The 17,766-nt window shown below is 34.1% G+C and overlaps 2 protein-coding genes across 3 annotated transcripts in view; both read left to right on the forward strand.

Moving 5' to 3' along the window:
* Nucleotides 1–6,326, forward strand: part of LOC132274917 (protein BLISTER) — a 28,264-nt gene extending 21,938 nt beyond the window's left edge. The window contains exons 11-14 of one of the 2 annotated variants that reach the window (XM_059776283.1): nucleotides 1,406–1,602; nucleotides 1,707–1,775; nucleotides 5,345–5,503; nucleotides 5,871–6,326. In XM_059776283.1, coding sequence (XP_059632266.1) covers nucleotides 1,406–1,602; nucleotides 1,707–1,775; nucleotides 5,345–5,503; nucleotides 5,871–5,951 — 506 coding nt within the window. In that variant the 3' untranslated portion in view covers nucleotides 5,952–6,326. The remainder of the gene's footprint in view (nucleotides 1–1,405; nucleotides 1,603–1,706; nucleotides 1,776–5,344; nucleotides 5,504–5,870) is intronic. The other variant, XM_059776282.1, reaches the window with a different exon arrangement.
* A 5,357-nt stretch (nucleotides 6,327–11,683) lies between these two features.
* LOC132274918 (7-hydroxymethyl chlorophyll a reductase, chloroplastic) overlaps nucleotides 11,684–17,766 on the forward strand; it is a 28,465-nt gene continuing 22,382 nt past the window's right edge. The window contains exons 1-5 of the mRNA XM_059776284.1: nucleotides 11,684–11,797; nucleotides 11,903–12,005; nucleotides 12,156–12,240; nucleotides 13,415–13,526; nucleotides 15,037–15,121. Of these exons, the coding sequence (XP_059632267.1) occupies nucleotides 11,719–11,797; nucleotides 11,903–12,005; nucleotides 12,156–12,240; nucleotides 13,415–13,526; nucleotides 15,037–15,121 (464 nt within the window). The 5' untranslated portion in view covers nucleotides 11,684–11,718. The remainder of the gene's footprint in view (nucleotides 11,798–11,902; nucleotides 12,006–12,155; nucleotides 12,241–13,414; nucleotides 13,527–15,036; nucleotides 15,122–17,766) is intronic.

The following is a 17,766-nucleotide window of genomic DNA, read 5'->3' on the forward strand; positions in this document are numbered from 1 at the left end:
CGCGCGCCTCGGTTGCGCCTCGTCCTGTTTGTGAGGTGCGCCTAGGCGCGCCTCATTGATATTTGTTTAAAAAATACGATTGTTCTATTTCTTAAACCAAAAAGGGTACTTTTGGCAACTTAATAAACAAAAAAGAAAGCTCAATCATATGATATAAGGAACTTTTGTTCAAAAGAATAGAAAAATATGAAAGCCCAAGAGTCAAATTGTTAACCGAACAATGATAGAATGAGATTGTGAAACGAAGACGAAGACGAAGACAAAGCCCTAGTTGCAAAGATGAACGACGAAGCCACATCAGTTCTTTCTTTTCTTTTTTTGCTCTCTTCTCCTCTAGATCTATCCTCTCTTCGTATCTTTGTTTACATCTCTCTCTTCATCTAGTTCTCTTATCTCTCTGTCTTTTTTTTTTTCTTTTTTCTGCTCTGTTTTTTTTTTTTTGTTAACATATTTATTTCTTTTTGTTCTTTGTTTTGCCATTCAAAAAACACATTTTGCTTTGCCTTTCAAGAAAACAAATTTGTACTCTGTTTTATGGTTGTTGGATGCTTGTATAGTTGATGGATTTACTTTTTTATATTTGATATTAATTTTTGGAATATTGATATGACTTATGAGATATGAATGTTATTATGGTAGTTTAAATTTTCAATTGTGCGCCTCACTTCACTCAGGTGCGCGCCTAGGCTCCAAAGGACCTCTAGCGCCTTGGTGCGCCTTGGGCCTTTAATAACTATGTTGTACTAGAGTGCCCAAAATTCTGGTAGCCCATATTAAAATTTTGTGGTTAATGAGCATGTATTATATGTTGTTAGGTGCCAATGTGGTGTAGGAGGTCCTAGAAGGAGAAATAAATTTATCATTAAGTATTCAGTTCTAGTCTTAATGTTACTTTTAGTTTTAAATTTATTACCAAGGGTAATTTTGGAATTTCTAAAAGTATAAAACTAAACCGGCTTTATTGGCATGGGATGTCTTAATAGTGGATCAGGCTTGGGCCATCTATGAATTTATCCTTGTGCTAAGCAATTTGGTGATTAACTTTGAATGTGATATGATTTCACGCCTATGTATGTCCTGCTTGGCCCCATTCAAATTTAGGATAATGAGTGTTGTCCTTTTGTTGGTACAGGCAATAACTTTATTCAGCACGTACGATGAATGTGTAAATACATGTCGTGCGAGTGTACATAACGAAGTTCTCTTTACTTTGCATCTTTACTTGCAATTATTGGATAATTCATTATGCTAATATAATTGAAGTCAATCTTTTTAGTATCTTTACTTGCAAAATACTGGATATTCATTATGGTTTCCCTTTCTACATTTGCTTTAATTTCATAAAAGATTTCCTTGAATTCCATGAGTTTGGTACCTCTTTTGGACATTAATATTGTTAATTCAGGCCGTGGGGACAGCACAGATGCTACACCAGACACCTCATTTCAGGAAATGCACAGTACTGCACCTCATCTTGGAAGTAATACCTCCAGCTCATCCTTGTTGCCAGAGGATAGGCAGTTCATTCTTGAAGTTTCATCTTGGAATATTCCTCATGATCAGATGAGAATGATTCAGAACATTAACACATTAATTTCTGAGGTAGCATCTATTCCATATTTGCGATAGTTTCAGTGTCATTTTTTATTTTTTTTTCTTCCTGATTTTACATTTCTGAATGACTATTGGACTTCATGTGGCGGCAGTTAGCGTTGGAGAAAGAAGGATTGATGCAAGCCCTGTCAACTGAATCATCTCAAAGTTCTAAGCTGAAGGTAATTTTAATCTTAGCAGTACTGTACATAATGAAGTGTCAATGGTTAATTGGGATTTTTTTTTTACTTTGATGCAAGAAGGCAATCAATGTTCAAGATGTTAAATGAGTAGAAGAGCGATTTTCCTTGCACCAGTTGGATGGGCAGGAAAGTATCTCCCCTAAACCAATTTTGAGTTCTTGTTGATGCTAAGAGATGGAGATACTACATGTAAAATTGAAGAGGCCTTAGTCTAGGTGGGAGTTGACTAATAAAGAGCGAGAGTGGTCATTACAATCACCACCTTCTCCACGAGGTCAAGGCTTTGCTGGGAACCTAAACAGAGTCTAGTTAAGTAAACTTTGGGTCTTGGATGCTGGGATCTTTACCAGGTCTAAGCTCCCCTCTTATGGAGGGTAGAGGTCCATTTATAATACATGAGAGCAAGCACAGCTCAGTTGATGTGGGATCTCATCAGTCCTGGCTGTTCTCCACCACAATAATATGCTGCCACATGCACTGTAGCTCTTTGATTAGGACTTGGTAGAATCAACATTGCAGCTATATGGGTAGTTTTACGGTGATATAATAGACCCTGAGTTGGCAAGTTTTTTGAGCAAGCTTCCGCCAGTCTAAGCATTGCCTCCTTGTGAAGGCATTTGTCCTCCAGAAAATAAGTGATGTCCCTACTTCAGTCAGGTCAAAGTATGTGCAAATCTTTGCGAAAGGTCACCTTGGCGAGCCTTGAATTTTAAACACCAAGTCAAGCTTTCATAGGATCCCGGAGGAATATGATTAGGGGTGCAGCTTGGGCCTGCCCAGCCCGAACCCGTCCTCAACCCAATTTTGGGTTGGGTTGGGTTGGGCCGGCCCGAGGTAACACAAATTTGGGCTTCAACCCGTGGGACTAAACCCGAATACTCACGGGTCGGACGGGTTATCCGGGTCAAACTGTTTTCCCTTTTTTTTTCCCCAAAACAATAGGCCTAAATTTTTTTCCCCCCTTTTTTACTATTTGAATTTAATTTCAAAAAGATTTTAAAAATATCATTGCAAAGGCAAAATATGTATATATCACTGATATTTTTTTTAAATTGAAAAGACAGTGTATTACTTACCATTGAACTCTTATAAAAAAATAATAATAAGGATGACATAAGTATAATAAAAAAAAAAAAAATTAAAGAAAAGGTTCAAAAAGGGCTCTGCCCATAAACCCAAATTTGTATATTTTTTTTATTTGGCAGATTAATTGGATTGACATATTGTTATTATTATTATTTTAAAATCTCTCTCTTACCTGCGTATTTACACCTATCTACCACAATTGATCAATCAAATAAAATTATAGCTTAATCGTAACCGTCTAGTCTAACATCTAAATGATCTCATCAAACCCTAGAAACATTAAGCCCCTCTTTCTTCTCTCCCAAACAAAAAAAATAAAAAGACTTGAAATCTTCAATTTGGGTTTCAAAATCATTTTTTTTTTTTTTCACCACTCACCCCCAAAAAACACAACCACTTCTCTGAATCATTCAATTCTCCTTGGCATCAATCAATGTAAAGATGTGTTAAAAAGATAAATAAATAACAACCAAACAACACCCTTTCTCTACATCAAATTTTTTTTTTTCCAACACCCACTTCCAAACACATCATCACAACCAAACAAACTCACCTTCTTTTAGGAGATACCAATGTCGTGATCGGCGGCGGCGGTGGGGACGTAGAATGAAGACGGCACCGGAGGCAAAGGATGAAACAACGGCAATGGAGGCAGAGGTGGGGGAAAACGGTGTCGGCAAAGGAGGAGGAAAACAGCGGTGATGGAGGAAGGCGGCAGAGGAGGTGGTACTTGGCAGGCGGCGACAGGTGGTGACGGCTTCTTCTTTGAACATAAAGATTTTTTTTTTGGTTGCAAATCTAGTGACGGTTATTAAAAAAAAAAAAAAGAAGAGAAAATTAAATTCGGATTGGACGGGTTGGGATTGGGTTAGAACAGTTCAAACCCGAGGCCAACCCGAACGAGGCCAAGGTTGAGAATTTTCAACCCGATCCCAACCCAAGCTTCTAAAATTGCAAGCCCAACCCAAAAATTTTCAGGTTGGGCTGGGCTGACCCGCCCAACTTGCACCCCTAAATATGATACATCGTGGCAAAGTAGACCTAAGTGGTCATACCAGATCCTTGGAAACCATCACAAGTACGGCCAGCCAGTGTCCATGATTATAGTCACACAGAAGGCTATGACAGGTCCCTGTTCCCTGAAGTGGATCATGATGATAGCCGCACATCAAGTTGTAGAAGTATCGAATCCTCCTAACAAGATGCCTCACAATAGTCTTCAGTGATGCCTCTAGGGAAGGTAGCAAGGCTTATCTGAGAAGAAGAGATTCTCGCCTTATTTAAGAGATTGTGTACCCAAAATAGCATGGATAAAATTCTTGGTGACTGTGGGGTGCATGTGGGATGCGGGACATCCGGTGATGGACTATAGAGTTCTCTATATGGTCCGACACCACCATCGTCGGTAGAAACTAATTAAATGAATAAATAAATAAAAAGTATTAATATATTACTAAACGTTTGAACTTCTTTATGCTGTGTTTGGTAGGAAGGAAGAGGTGCGGAGAGAAAATAGGAAGTAAGGAACGAACTTTCTTTGTCCGGTAGAGATGATAGAAAGAAAGAAAGGATAATAGAAAGGATGAGCCATCATCCTTCCTCCTCTACAAATTTTTATCCGCCCAAAATGGGCGGAAGAAAGGAGGGAAGACAAGTGGACTATAATAGAAGTTTTAAATTAAATACTATTCTAAATTATACAAGTTTTAAATTACGGTACTATCCTCTATAAATTATAAATATTATTGGATATAATGTTAAAAACAATTAAAACTTTCTCTTTCTTTCTCTCTCTCTTAACAAACATAGGAAATTATAAGTTTATTCTCTTCTCTTCTATCCAACCAAACAAAAAGAAAGAAATACACAATCTCTTCCCGAAGGATGTGTCATCCATCCCTTCTTTTTTCCCTTCCATCAATTTTTTTTCTTTCCTACCGAACAGAGCATTACTCGCCCATATAGGAATTTGAAAAGTAGTTTATAGCTAATGCAATTTTGAACAACTTTGGCTAATATTGATTATAATACTGACATAGTGCCTTTGCAAGATCTGAACAGCTAGGAGATTGTCATTATTTAAAATTTTATTTTTTTATTTGGATTGGAAATTTGAAGGAATAATTGCCCATATCCTTTTCGATGTTAGTTGACTATCTCTTTGTCTGTAGTACAGTGCTTTGCTTCTGCTAGGTTTTGGAAAATCATTGATACATATACTCTTCCCTTTTAATAAAATATTTTCGATCTGACTTATCCTCTAATGGGAAGTTTATTTTGAACTCACTGGAATTGATTCATTATCATTTAATTTTGAGCCTAATGACATGGTTCACACTATCTACCTCAAAATTACTTTTGGTGGTTCACAATTTTTCTTACAATTTTGTTGTTTGTCTTGTCTTTTTTATATAATTTTTTTTTTTTTTTTTCGCCTTTTTGTTTTTTTTTTTTTTTTGAAGGAATTGAACATGGAGTTATCCCGAAAACTTGAAGCTCAAACACAAAAATTAGAACTTTTGACTGCTCAAAGTATGGCACATGAGAGTGTCCCTGCAAGAAGACAGGAGGATCCCCAGACCATGCATGACAACGCTGCTTATGCAGATGAAGGTGATGAGGTACCATATCTATTAGCAAGTAATTACTTGTTTAGAATGGAAATTGTTTGTGGAGCCAAAAAGTTTTATTCTGCATCATGTGTAAAAAATGTGCGGATGGAAGTGTTAACAACCTTAAATGGTCAATAGTTGTTCGGGGCTCAATATTTGGTTTGAGCAGAGTCCATATTTAGGTCAGCTTAACACAGTAAAGCAAAACTACATGTAAAAATGTGATGTATAATATGTAGTCAGCTTGTCCTTGTTTGTGGAACATCCTTGAGAGTGAAGAATCTTTGGGGATTGCATATATTAGGTAATCTGTAGATCTCTCTATGCATCCCTAAGTTAGTTTTAAATATGATAATTTGCTTGTCCTTCTAACTAGGTGGTGGAAAGGGTGTTGGGATGGATAATGAAGCTCTTTCCAGGAGGGCCATCAAGGCGGCGAACCAGCAGGCTGCTTTGATTTATGAGTCGAATATTCATCAACGGAAGCTCATGTGCAGATATCTATCTGCTCCTCACCCCCTCCACCCTTATTCTTTGGTGGTATAACAAATGTATATTGCGAGTCAATTGATTTTTTAGAGAGAAATTTTTGAGAGGCCTTTTGGTCAACTGGAAGGTGCGATTGTCATCTCTCAACATATCTGGCAATAAAGATGGACCCTTGGTGCTGTTAGTGGTTCAAGTTGGTCTATCAAATTTTAGCGGGAAATTTATTGCAAATGAGTGAAAAGGAAATTTACCTGTGTTTTTTGGTTTTTCTCTTCTTCATATCTGTTTGTGTTGAAGGACATGGGCTTAAGCACAATATATGAAAGAAATTGTTTTCATGTTTTTTGACGATTTCTTTTTACACTTGAATTGTAATGGAATTGAGCCCAGCTGGTTTTGTAATAGTTTTTTTTAGTTGGTACTCACACACACGTCTCTTATAAGACTTAAACCTCTAACCTCTCTTTGGAAAGTAAGAGGCTGATATTGCTAGGCCACTAGTTCGTTAGTTCTGTAATAGTTTTCATTAATTATCCTTGAAGTGGAGAAACCGTTGGTAAGGTCTATTTGATTTAGTTATGGGAGAGAACATCTTTCAATTTTTTCAAAACTATAAAAATCAAATAATTTACATGTATATATATACTCATATGTGTGTGTTTATATATATATATATATATATATATATATATATATCCTATAAAATTGTATTCTATTTCTATTTTTTATATACACTTTTTGGTATTATTAATATGCTCAATTTAAATATTGTAGATTTTTCGATTTTTAAAAATGTATACACAGTTTTTGGTTATAAAAAATATTTATACAATTTTCTACATTGTCAGTTTTATTTTAAAAATTATAAAAAAAATTAAACAGTTTCCTTTCAGTTCTTATTTTCTCAATATTTTTTAACAATAAAAAATAAATCTAACTCAACTTCAAAGCATACCTAGAAAAGCCAGTATTTTGTTGATGCAGAAAACTCAATGCCTATAAAAGAGTTGTCATATTTTTTCTTTAAATTACAAAAATGTTATACCGACGTTACCGTTTTCAAAGAGTTGTCAAATTTCTCTTTATTAACTGTCACTTTTCTTTCTTTTTTTACTTTCCTTTCTTTTTTTTTTCCTCGCAAAGAGTTTTTGTCTTGAGGAGTTTCTCTTCATTAAACATCAGACCTATTATTCTAAATTTTACAACTCTACAAACCTAAAAATATATTCCATTCCAGTCTTTTACTTTGAAAAAAAAAAAAAATTGTATAGAGAAGAATTTTTGGAAAGAAAAAAACATAGGAGGTATACAGAGAGGGATTAAAAAGCCATAGGTAGTTGGGTTCAAAGCCTCATTGTAATGTCATGTGGTTTATGAAAACATTAACGTGTAACTTTTCAATGAAAAACAACGTACATTCAAATCTGTTAAAAAAAAAAAAATCTTTTGAATTTTATTACACTTAGATTGAAAACAATGAAAGAAATTTGTTTTAAAAAATATTTAAAATTTTATTATTATCCTTTTTCAAACCTTTTCTTTAAAAATTTATTACAGTTGTATAAGTTCGGCCTTTTTAGATATATGATTAGTAAAAGTAAACCTACATATGTTGACTTCTTTTTTTCCCAAATGTGTTGACATATGATCAAAGAAAACATTGCTGTAACTTTTAGTATTTGTTTTAGTTTAAAGTTATATTACTAAAACTATTTTGAAAACATTACTGTAATTATGTGTGTATTTATATATATATTGGGCTGGGCCAGGCCCAAGGGCAGCTGCCCAACCCAACCCAAAACACCTTGCTGGGGCGGGCCAACCCAGTCTAAAATTTTTAAAATTTGGACTTTTAAATTCACAAATTGGGCTCAAATTGGGTTGAGTTTTCTCAAAACTAGACATGTTCTAGTTGGGCTCGGGCTCAACCCGAACTCAACCCAAAACCCCAACAAACTAAATTTTTAAAATCAGTTGGTTGCCTGTGGTTCACTTTGTCAGGATAATTGCTATTTGATAATTTTGATTCCTAGAATGCTCAATTTTGATTCCTAGAATGCTCACTTTGTACATGTTCACATTTGCATGTATTCTGTGGAGTATAAACTTGAAATCTTATTCTATTTTATGTTAAACTAAGATGAGTAGGTAAATTTGATTTTAAAACTTGACTTCATCGTTAAAAAGTAATTAAATGTATGAGTAAATGTGGATATGTGTTATAATTTGAGAGGGAGAAAAGCAATACAAGCTCGGAAAAGAACCTCAGAGAAAATGTGGGATTAAACCGAGGATGAAAAGAAAACTGGTTGGCATATTTATAAGGGCACTGTAAAGAAATTTGAGAGGGTGACACGAATTGTGAATGCAAAAGCAAGAAACATGCCTTTTTTTTGGCACAAAATAAAGGGTAGTCAGGGACAGACCCAAATGGGCCCCTAGATAGTTGGAGACTATGCCTCAAATTTAGAAAATTTGACTCCGTCAAAATAACTCAAAAAGGATTTCTAATCCAGGTCATAATATATTCTTAATAGAAAGCTGACAGCGATTATTACTGATGAATCTACTAAAAGAATTTAATTTTGTGAATCCCAAACTCAACATGGCTACTACAAGAATTGCAAAACCTTTTAGAAATCTTGATTTTGTTGGGGAATTTATAGCTGGATAATTGAAGAATAAAGTTTCATTTAGCAAAGAAATGAAAAAAGTTATCGACTTAACTGAATTAGAAAATACAAAATATCTTTTTCAGCAGGGTTCTTAGTCGCTTGATCGTTGGGATCCGAGCGACAGGATTAGCTATTCCCACACTCCCATCACCGCCTTCCGAACCAAACAATCCCGATTTCACTCACAAGCAACAGATTTGACTCATTTTCCGTATATATGAGATCAAACTTTTGCAATTGACTGAGAAATTCAAGTACAAAACAACATCATTATTGTGAATTAACTGAATTAGAAGATACAAAAGGAATGCAATTACAAAAACATCATCATCCTTGTTCTAATTCCATATGAAAGGAGTTGACCACATGAATTTTTTTTCTCCAACATTTTCTATTACACTTCATTTCACCTACTATATGTAATTTTTTAAAGTCATTTTTAATAACCTCATCCCATGTTATTTTTTGTCATCCTCTCTGTCTCTTATCTTCTATTATAACTAGTCTTTCTCGTTTGACTGGCGCATTTCTAAATCTCCGATCTAAAATTTAGTTTTGGCCTTATGTAATACATTCAATGGATAAAAAACTTTCGATTAGATTATTAGGTCATTATTATGTCATGCCAATATTCGGACAGACTAATAGGTCATTATAATGTCATTCCAATATCCTCAATTATTTGCAAAAAAAGTTCTGTTATTTCATTTGTTATTACTGCAACTCGAAAGGTCTACAGACTTTTAACACGTGTGTAAAAAATTGTAGAGTGTTGGAGAATTCTAAAAAGGTCTAGTAATATGTAAAGTAGACAATATTTAAAAAGAAAAGAGAAAAAAATAAAAAGTTATGCAAAGTGGTAAACATCTCAAATATTTTTAGAAGATAATTCTAAAGAATAAATCTTATAATGTATTCTAGTAGTTCATTAAGAAGAAAGATAGCTTATATAAAGAGTGGACGTGTCATTTGTAACACAACTATTGATAGCAAGTATAGAGCTAAAAGTAAGATTAAATTTATCCATAATATATTCTTTTGCGCAAACTACAATATTTTCATAATCAGATTTGAACTTGAGATTTCAATACAATAATTTAAAAGTCTTGTATAATGTTGTTGAGATTCGTTAAAATGCTTTTAAGATGGACCCTTGTTGCTGTTAGTGGTTTAAGTTGGTCCATCAAATTTAGCGGGAAATTTATTGCATATGGGTGAAAAGAAAACTTACGGAGATTGAACTATGAATATTTTTGTTTTCTTGTTTTTCTCTTCTTCATATTTGTTTCTAAGCGTGTTTCTGGACATGGGCTTAAGCCCAATATATGGAAGAACTATTCTGTCATTTTTTTTTGAGGATTTCTTTTCACACATGAATTGTAATGGAATTGAGCCCCGCTGGTTCTATAATAGTTTTCATTAATTATCCTCCAAGTTGAGAATTTGTTTCAGTTATGGGAGAGAGAACATTTTTCAATTTTTTCACAATTATAAAAATTAAATAATTGTACAAAATTATGTTTGTACAAGTATGTATATATATACTCATGCATATTTGTGTTTATATATATACCTCCCTGCTGAGCAGGGGGCAATATACTCACTTTTAGTCATTGTCTTAGTATCTAATCCACCAGCTATTGAAAACAATAATTATTTTAGGTAATTAACATTTTATTATAATTAACTATTAATTATGAAATGACTATATTAGATACATTCTTAAAGAAAAAAAATATATATTACTTCATCGCCACTGTCAACTCTACCCTGCCACCACCTCCCCCACCACACCACCTCCATCCAGACAGATTTGATGGCTACTTTTGACTAAGAATTACCAAAATCTACAACTTAAAGGCCTTGCATCTATATCCCATCATTAATCATAATTATTATGAGAAAGTCACAAGAACCTAATAGAAAAAACTTATCATGACCAAGAATACATCTTTAAATTCATGTCCTTATAGTTATTAGTGTATGTGGTGGTGGTGGGTGGCAGTGTCGTGATGTGCTTGGGGGAGGTGGTCGTGGCAGTGGTGGAGGAGGTGGGTGGTGGTGACGGATCGACAGTGGTGGAAATGGGCACAGTTAAAATTTAATTAGATTAAAAAAATTATTATTATTATTTTAAAAAAAGTATCTAATATAGTCATTTCATAATTAATGACTAATTAAAAGAATGTTAATTTCCTAAAATAATTATTCGTACCAATAGCCGTTGGATTAGATCTAAGGCAATGAGTAAAAGTGAGTATATTATTTCCTGCTCACTAGAGAGCAATTGGACACTACTGATGATATATATATAAATATATCCTTTTAAACTAAAATATTGTTAGAACTAAATTTGAACTTGAGATTTCAATGTGGTAATCTTGAAGTCTTGTATAAGGTTGTTGAGATTCGTTAAAATGCTTTTAAGTGAGTTAACTAATGCCCAATGTACTGAAATTTTAAACCCTTTTTCAGGGATTTTTTTTTTTTTTTTTTCTTCTCTTCCTTGAGTCGATTATCTTTCTAACTCAACTTCGAAAATATTATTATCATAATTTTTGTAGCCCCAAAAGGATGAGGCTACTACATGAATTCTAATTTCAATTTTATGCCATTCTCTTCTTCAAATCAAAAGATATTTTGTTGTTTTTGTTTTTTAAATAGAAAATTATTCTTAAAAGAAAAAATGATATCAAACAAACTCTATTCACTATTTTTTTACAATATTATATCATTCATTTATGAAAAAACCTTCAATATAACGGTGATACCATTTTATGAAATTGAAATAGTATCAATTAATTAATTTTTTATGAAACTGAAATAGTATGATGAATTAATTACAAAATGACATATTATCACCCTTGCATGGATTGATTTATTTATTTATTATTATTATTTTTGTAATAGCTTTGCCAAAAAAAATAAATCAATATGTTTGATGATGGTTAGGACTTCATACGACGTCGTGATGGATAAGGCGCGAGATATATAACCGATCATTTCCACCATTGGTCATGTGTATTTGTGTGGCGCACAAGCATTCTGCCCTCTCTTGCCATGGCTATTGTCAGTGCGAGGCTCTGTTCCTTGCCTCTCTCACTATCTATTGTTTCCTCATCTTCATCTTCGTATGAAGGTATTTCCCAACACCCTCTCTCTCTTTCTCTATCACTTTCTCTCTCTTCATATATGTATATATATGAATTCTTGAATCCCAATGTTGTTGGTTTGATGGTGACAGATGCAAAGCCGAACCCAAATGCAGTGAAGCTACGACAGGACTGGAGGAAACGGTCCAGACCCATTCCTCCGGGTGGGACCTATCCGGCTAAGGACCATTGCAGGTTCTTACTTTGCAACTTTGTTCACACACATGCAAATTTTATTTTGGGCCTTTTCATAGTAATTTTCTATTTTTAGGAATTTTCGGGTTAGTTTCAAAATGTTATGAATTTTACTACTAATATTTAAATATTTGTTTTTTTTTTGGGCAGTCAATGCGGTTTATGTGATACTTATTATGTAGCCCATGTGAAGAATGCTTGTGCTTTCTTAGGAGATGGCATGTCTAAAATTGAAGTAAGTACTTTTTTTTTTTCTTTCAATTTTTAATTTCATTTTGTAATGTGTGAGTTTCTATTTACTTTGATCCCTCAAATCATTTATTTCATTGAATTGCTCCTTAATTTTTATCTACTGAAATAATGGGGAGTTTTCAGAGTCTATCAAGAAGAATCTCACACATAAACATACACATAAGTAGAAGAAATCTATTGTAATGAGTCAAATTTCATTTCCCTGTTACGTGTTTTGATCAAGCTAAAAATTGATCGATTTATTCCACGAAACCAAAAAATTTACTGCAGTTGGTGGGACTTTTTTTTTTATGTGCAAAGTCTCAAGAATGCTTCTCTGGACACGAGCCAAAGCACTCATATATCACAAATTTCTTTGCCTCTGGCAATGCATGAACAACCCAGGACTAAATCATAGGCTATGATAATTGTCATAAAATAAGGATGATTCATTGACTTTGAAATATACTAAGGTTGGACCTAATGTTTTGAGAAACCTTACACCTCTACACTGAAGCATTTGTTCTGAAGTTCCAAAATACTTTCGAATACCCCAAGACTGAATCATTGGCTCTAATATCAGTTGTTGCATGATACCAATATTTTTCCGCTGTCTCTACTACTTGTGACTATCTCTAATGAAGCTGGGTCAAGGTAACATACTCACACAAAGATTCAATAACCAATTGTAGTTATGAAGAAATAAACTAGCAAACATGCAAGACACATGGTATATTATATGCTCCAGTGAAAACCAATTTACATTTATGGATGAAAGAGGGTTTCACTATGAGCAGTGGTAGATTTTATAGAAAAAAGATAAACAGCAGTGGATGACCTTAATTGTGACAAAACATATGGAGATGATATTGATGATAATGAGTGACAATAAATGGGAATTTTATTTAACGCAAGTACATCACAACTTACCTATCTATCATGTTGATTTTTGAGCCCTAGTCCTCAAATCTTGATTATAGTACTTTTTTTTTGTGAGACTTTGGTTGTAATATATTAACAGTTATTTAACTTTTTGATGGCCAAATATTATTTCAATATGATTGGTTAAAATATAGGAGATATCGAAGTTAAGTGTCATCCTGGTTATCTAACATGTTGTATCTTCTTTCTTATTACTGAAGTATATGCTGAGTTGATCTCCCTTTGTTGTATATTAGAGTCAGGAAAATGTGGTCCATGGCCGAGGGAGGAAAAAAGATTCACTAGATGAGATGTACTTGGGGGTCTATGAGGAGCTGTTATATGCTCGTAAAACTAAGCCTGTAGAAGGTAAGTTATTTGAACTTTTAAAATTTATCAATAGCGGTTTGATTCTTTTTACTATTGCTTTTCTCTCTCTCAAGTTCTTTTCTTTGTTCCCCGCCCGCCCCACATTTTTATTTTTCTTCTTCTTTATTTATTTATTTTTATTTGTTTGAGATAGAGTGCATTGATTCTGTGAATGTTGTATGAAAGTGAAGAGAGGAAAAGAAGAAAGTTTAATGACATGTACTTTTTTTTAAAATTTTTTTTATATAGGCCCCATTTGTGGTTTGGCCTCATGTTTGGTTTTTGATAATTTTTAGTTCTTAACGTAAGTATTGTATAAGAGAATAATGGGAGCTTTTATTGAGATTTCGTGAACACCATTATGTTGATTCTTAGAGTGTATGTATTATTAGCAATAAAAAAGTAAGGTTGTGAATTTTTTATTTATTATCTTAATTTAATTTATTTACTCCCTCTGTCCCATATTAATTGTCTACCTTTCCATTTTTAGCTGTCCCAATTGAGTACTATTTTTTGTAACATTACCAATTTAACCTTCTTCCATTGAGCTTATAAAAACAGCTAAAGTATAATACATGACACCATTGTGGACCCACCACGGGTAGATTTGATAATTCATTCATTACCAATACAATAAAAAACACTAAAAGACACCATCTTAAAAAGTTAGGTTCCCAAAAAGTGACGATTAAAATGGGATGGAGGGAGTACAACTTATAACAATCTCAAATAGTTCATTTTCCTTTGGCAAAGATATTGGTCTGTGACCCCAACAATTGTTTGTACTTCATTCATGTCAAACCTTTTTTTTGGATTTACTATTCTACGGTTTTGAAGGTGAAGATTACTTCTTCTTCTTTTTCTGTCATTTGAAGTGTCATAATGACCATGACAGGGATCATTGTTTTCATACAAGTTTTTAGTGCTTTGAAATTAAATGACCGCTGTGCATTTGTTTTAATTACTGTTAATCATTAAGAAAAATTAAATTATAAATTTAGATTCTTTCATATTTGCATAAATGTTAATACTTTTTAATGTTATTGTTAGAAGTATTAAAATCTAAGCAATCACTTCAAAATTCTGAGGTGGGGAGGTGAGTGTTAGATAGTACAAACTTGAGAAGAAGTCACTTTAATTTAGAAAACTAAGTAAGTGAGCAGTAATAGATTCTCAAAACCTCAGTTGAGATAACTGATTATATTTTTTTTTGATGCTGTGTATCTAATTTCAGTTATTTTTCCCTAAAAAATTTTATTTCAAAAAATTGTAAAATTTCTTGCACTACCAAAGTACATTTTTGCACTTGGAATTTTTTTTTCTTTTCTATCAAATCTTGTTGGCCTGGGTACATTTCTTCACTTTCTTTTCATTACAGCTTATGCAGAATATTTACATCATCTTCTCATGTCTAAATGCATCTATTACTTTTATCTATATTGATCTTGAGGTTAAATGATAATTGACTAGCTTGATTAATTAATCCTTCATCAATTTATTTATTTGGTAGGAGCTCAGTGGACAGGGATAGTAACAACAATTGCAATTGAAATGTTGAAAGCGGGGATGGTAGAAGCTGTTATTTGTGTGCAGAGGTAGTGGCACACATTTACTGTAGCAATAATGAATAGGCTTCGCTGTTATTGTTTTGTGTTGAAAAAGAGATATTTGGTTTTAATAAGACCATATTTTAGGGGATATGATAGGCGTGTAAATATAGATAGTCAATGACCAGATTTTAGGGGATATTTTAGTGTATAACCTATAGCTTCTATTAGTGCACAGCCTGTAGCTTCTGTTAGTATACAGCCTGTAATTACAGCCTGTAGTTTGCTGTCACAGCTTGTAGTCAGCTTGTAGTTTCCTTTTTTTAGCCCCTTGTATGTCCTATTTAACTAAAGCATTGTAAACCATTCAAAGGAAGGCAATATACAGATTTTCTTTCAATCTTGAAATCGCCTATTTGGTATCAGAGCATCTTACCGATTCTTCTGAAAAAAAAACCCCTAGCTGTTCCTTTTTTTTCTCTTCCAAACAACTCTAATCACCATGTCTGATGACATACCTGAGTCCAAGACCAAGACCTTTGAGTCCCAAGTCCAAAACTCTCAGACACACTCGGTCCAGATTACCACAATTCGGCTAAATGGTGAAAACTTCCTTCGCTGGTCCCAGTCCGTGCGGATGTATATCCGAGGCAGAGGCAAAATCAGCTACCTAACAGGAGAAAAGAAGGAACCAAAACCTGAAGATCCATCCTACTCGACCTGGGATGCAGAGAATTCGATGGTGATGACCTGGTTGGTGAATTCTATGGAGGAGGACATCAGTTCTAATTATATGTGTTACCACACAGCAAAAGAACTTTGGGACAATGTCAACCAAATGTATTCAGACCTAGGAAATCAGTCTCAAGTCTATGAACTAACGCTGAAACTCGGAGAGATCCGTCAAGGAGATAACAGTGTTACAAAATATTTCAACTCTCTGAAACGTTTGTGGCAGGACCTAGATTTGTTCAGCGATTATGAGTGGAAATCGCCTGAAGATTGCAACCATTACAAAAAGAAGGTGGAAGACAACCGCATCTTCAAGTTTCTCATTGGACTCAATGTCGAGTTTGATGAAGTGAGAGGCAGAATAATTGGACGACAACCCTTGCCTTTAATCGGTGAAGTCTTCTCCGAGGTTCGAAGAGAGGAAAGTCGCAGGCTGGTCATGCTTGGAAAAAAGTTATCAAATGGTGCTGTTGAGACCTCTGCCTTGGTCGCATCTGAAGCGAATATTGGCAGGAAACATAATGAAAAGCCCCGTCTTTGGTGTGACCACTGCAACAAGCCTCACCATACCCGTGAAACCTGCTGGAAAATTCATGGTAAACCAGCGAATTGGAAGAGTAAGTAGGAAGGCAGATTCAACCAGGAAGGCAGATTCAACCGAGCCCCATCAGCTCATGAAGCCGAGGCACTTCCCTTCAGCAAAGAACAGATGGATCATCTTCTAAAATTGCTGAAATTCAATTCCTCATCTGGTACTCCTAATGTTTCTCTTGCTCAAACAGGTAACAACCCGAAGGCCTTATCTTGTCGTTCAAATTCCAGTGTTACCCCATGGATCATTGATTCAGGGGCTTCTGACCATATGACAAGTTGTTCTCATTTATTTCAAACTTATTCACCCTGTTCTGGCTCTGAAAAAAAAATCAGAATAGCTGATGGTTCTTATTCTCCTATTGCAGGCAAAGGTTTAGTGAAACTTTCAAAAATTATTGATCTTAAGTCTGTCCTTCATGTCCCTAAGCTTGCTTGTAACCTTTTATCAGTTAGTAAATTGTCCAAAGACTCTAATTGTCGTGTTATCTTTTTTGAATCCTATTGTGAATTTCAGGACCAGAGCTTGGGGAAGACGATTGGCAGTGCTAAGATGATAGATGGTCTCTACTATTTTGAAGATGATATTTCAAGTAATAAAAAGGCTCAAGGTTTGAGTAGTTTTCGTTCTATCCCTGTTAGAGAACAAATAATGCTATGGCATTTTAGACTAGGGCATCCTAGTTTCCCTTATCTTAAAAAATTATTTCCTTCTTTGTTTAAAGGATTGGATTGTTCATCTTTTTATTGTGAGAATTGTTTTTTATCAAAGAGTCATCGTACTACGTATTCTCCTAAACCTTACCAAACATCAAAACCATTTTATTTAATCCATAGCGATGTTTGGGGCCCTTCTAGGATCACAACTCTTTCTGGAAAAAAATTGTTTGTGACTTTTATTGATGATCATACACGTTTGTGTTGGGTGTATTTAATGAATGAAAAATCTGAAGTTGAAAAATTATTCAAGGATTTTTATATGATGATTGAAAATCAATTTCAAACAAAAATTGGCATTCTTCATACTGATAATGGCACCGAATACTTTAATGAAGTTTTAGGAAGTTTTTTAACAAAAAAAGGAATTTTTCACCAATCCACTTGTGTTGACACACCCCAACAAAACGGAATTGCTGAAAGAAAGAATAAACATTTACTTGAAGTTTCTCGTGCCATCATGTTTTCAATGAATGTTCCTAAGTATTTGTGGGGTGAAGCCGTTTTGACAGCAACATATTTGATTAACAGGATGCCTACTCGTGTTCTTAACTATTTTACACCCCTTGAAAGCCTTAAAAAATCTTTTCCTGAAACTCGGATTTATTCGAACCTGCCTTTGAAAGTATTTGGGTGCACTGTCTTTGTCCATT

This window comes from Cornus florida, unplaced genomic scaffold (genome assembly GCF_030987335.1).
Source record: "Cornus florida cultivar Cherokee Brave unplaced genomic scaffold, ASM3098733v1 CherokeeBrave_3.0.0_Hap2_Chr09, whole genome shotgun sequence".
Lineage (NCBI taxonomy): Eukaryota > Viridiplantae > Streptophyta > Magnoliopsida > Cornales > Cornaceae > Cornus > Cornus florida.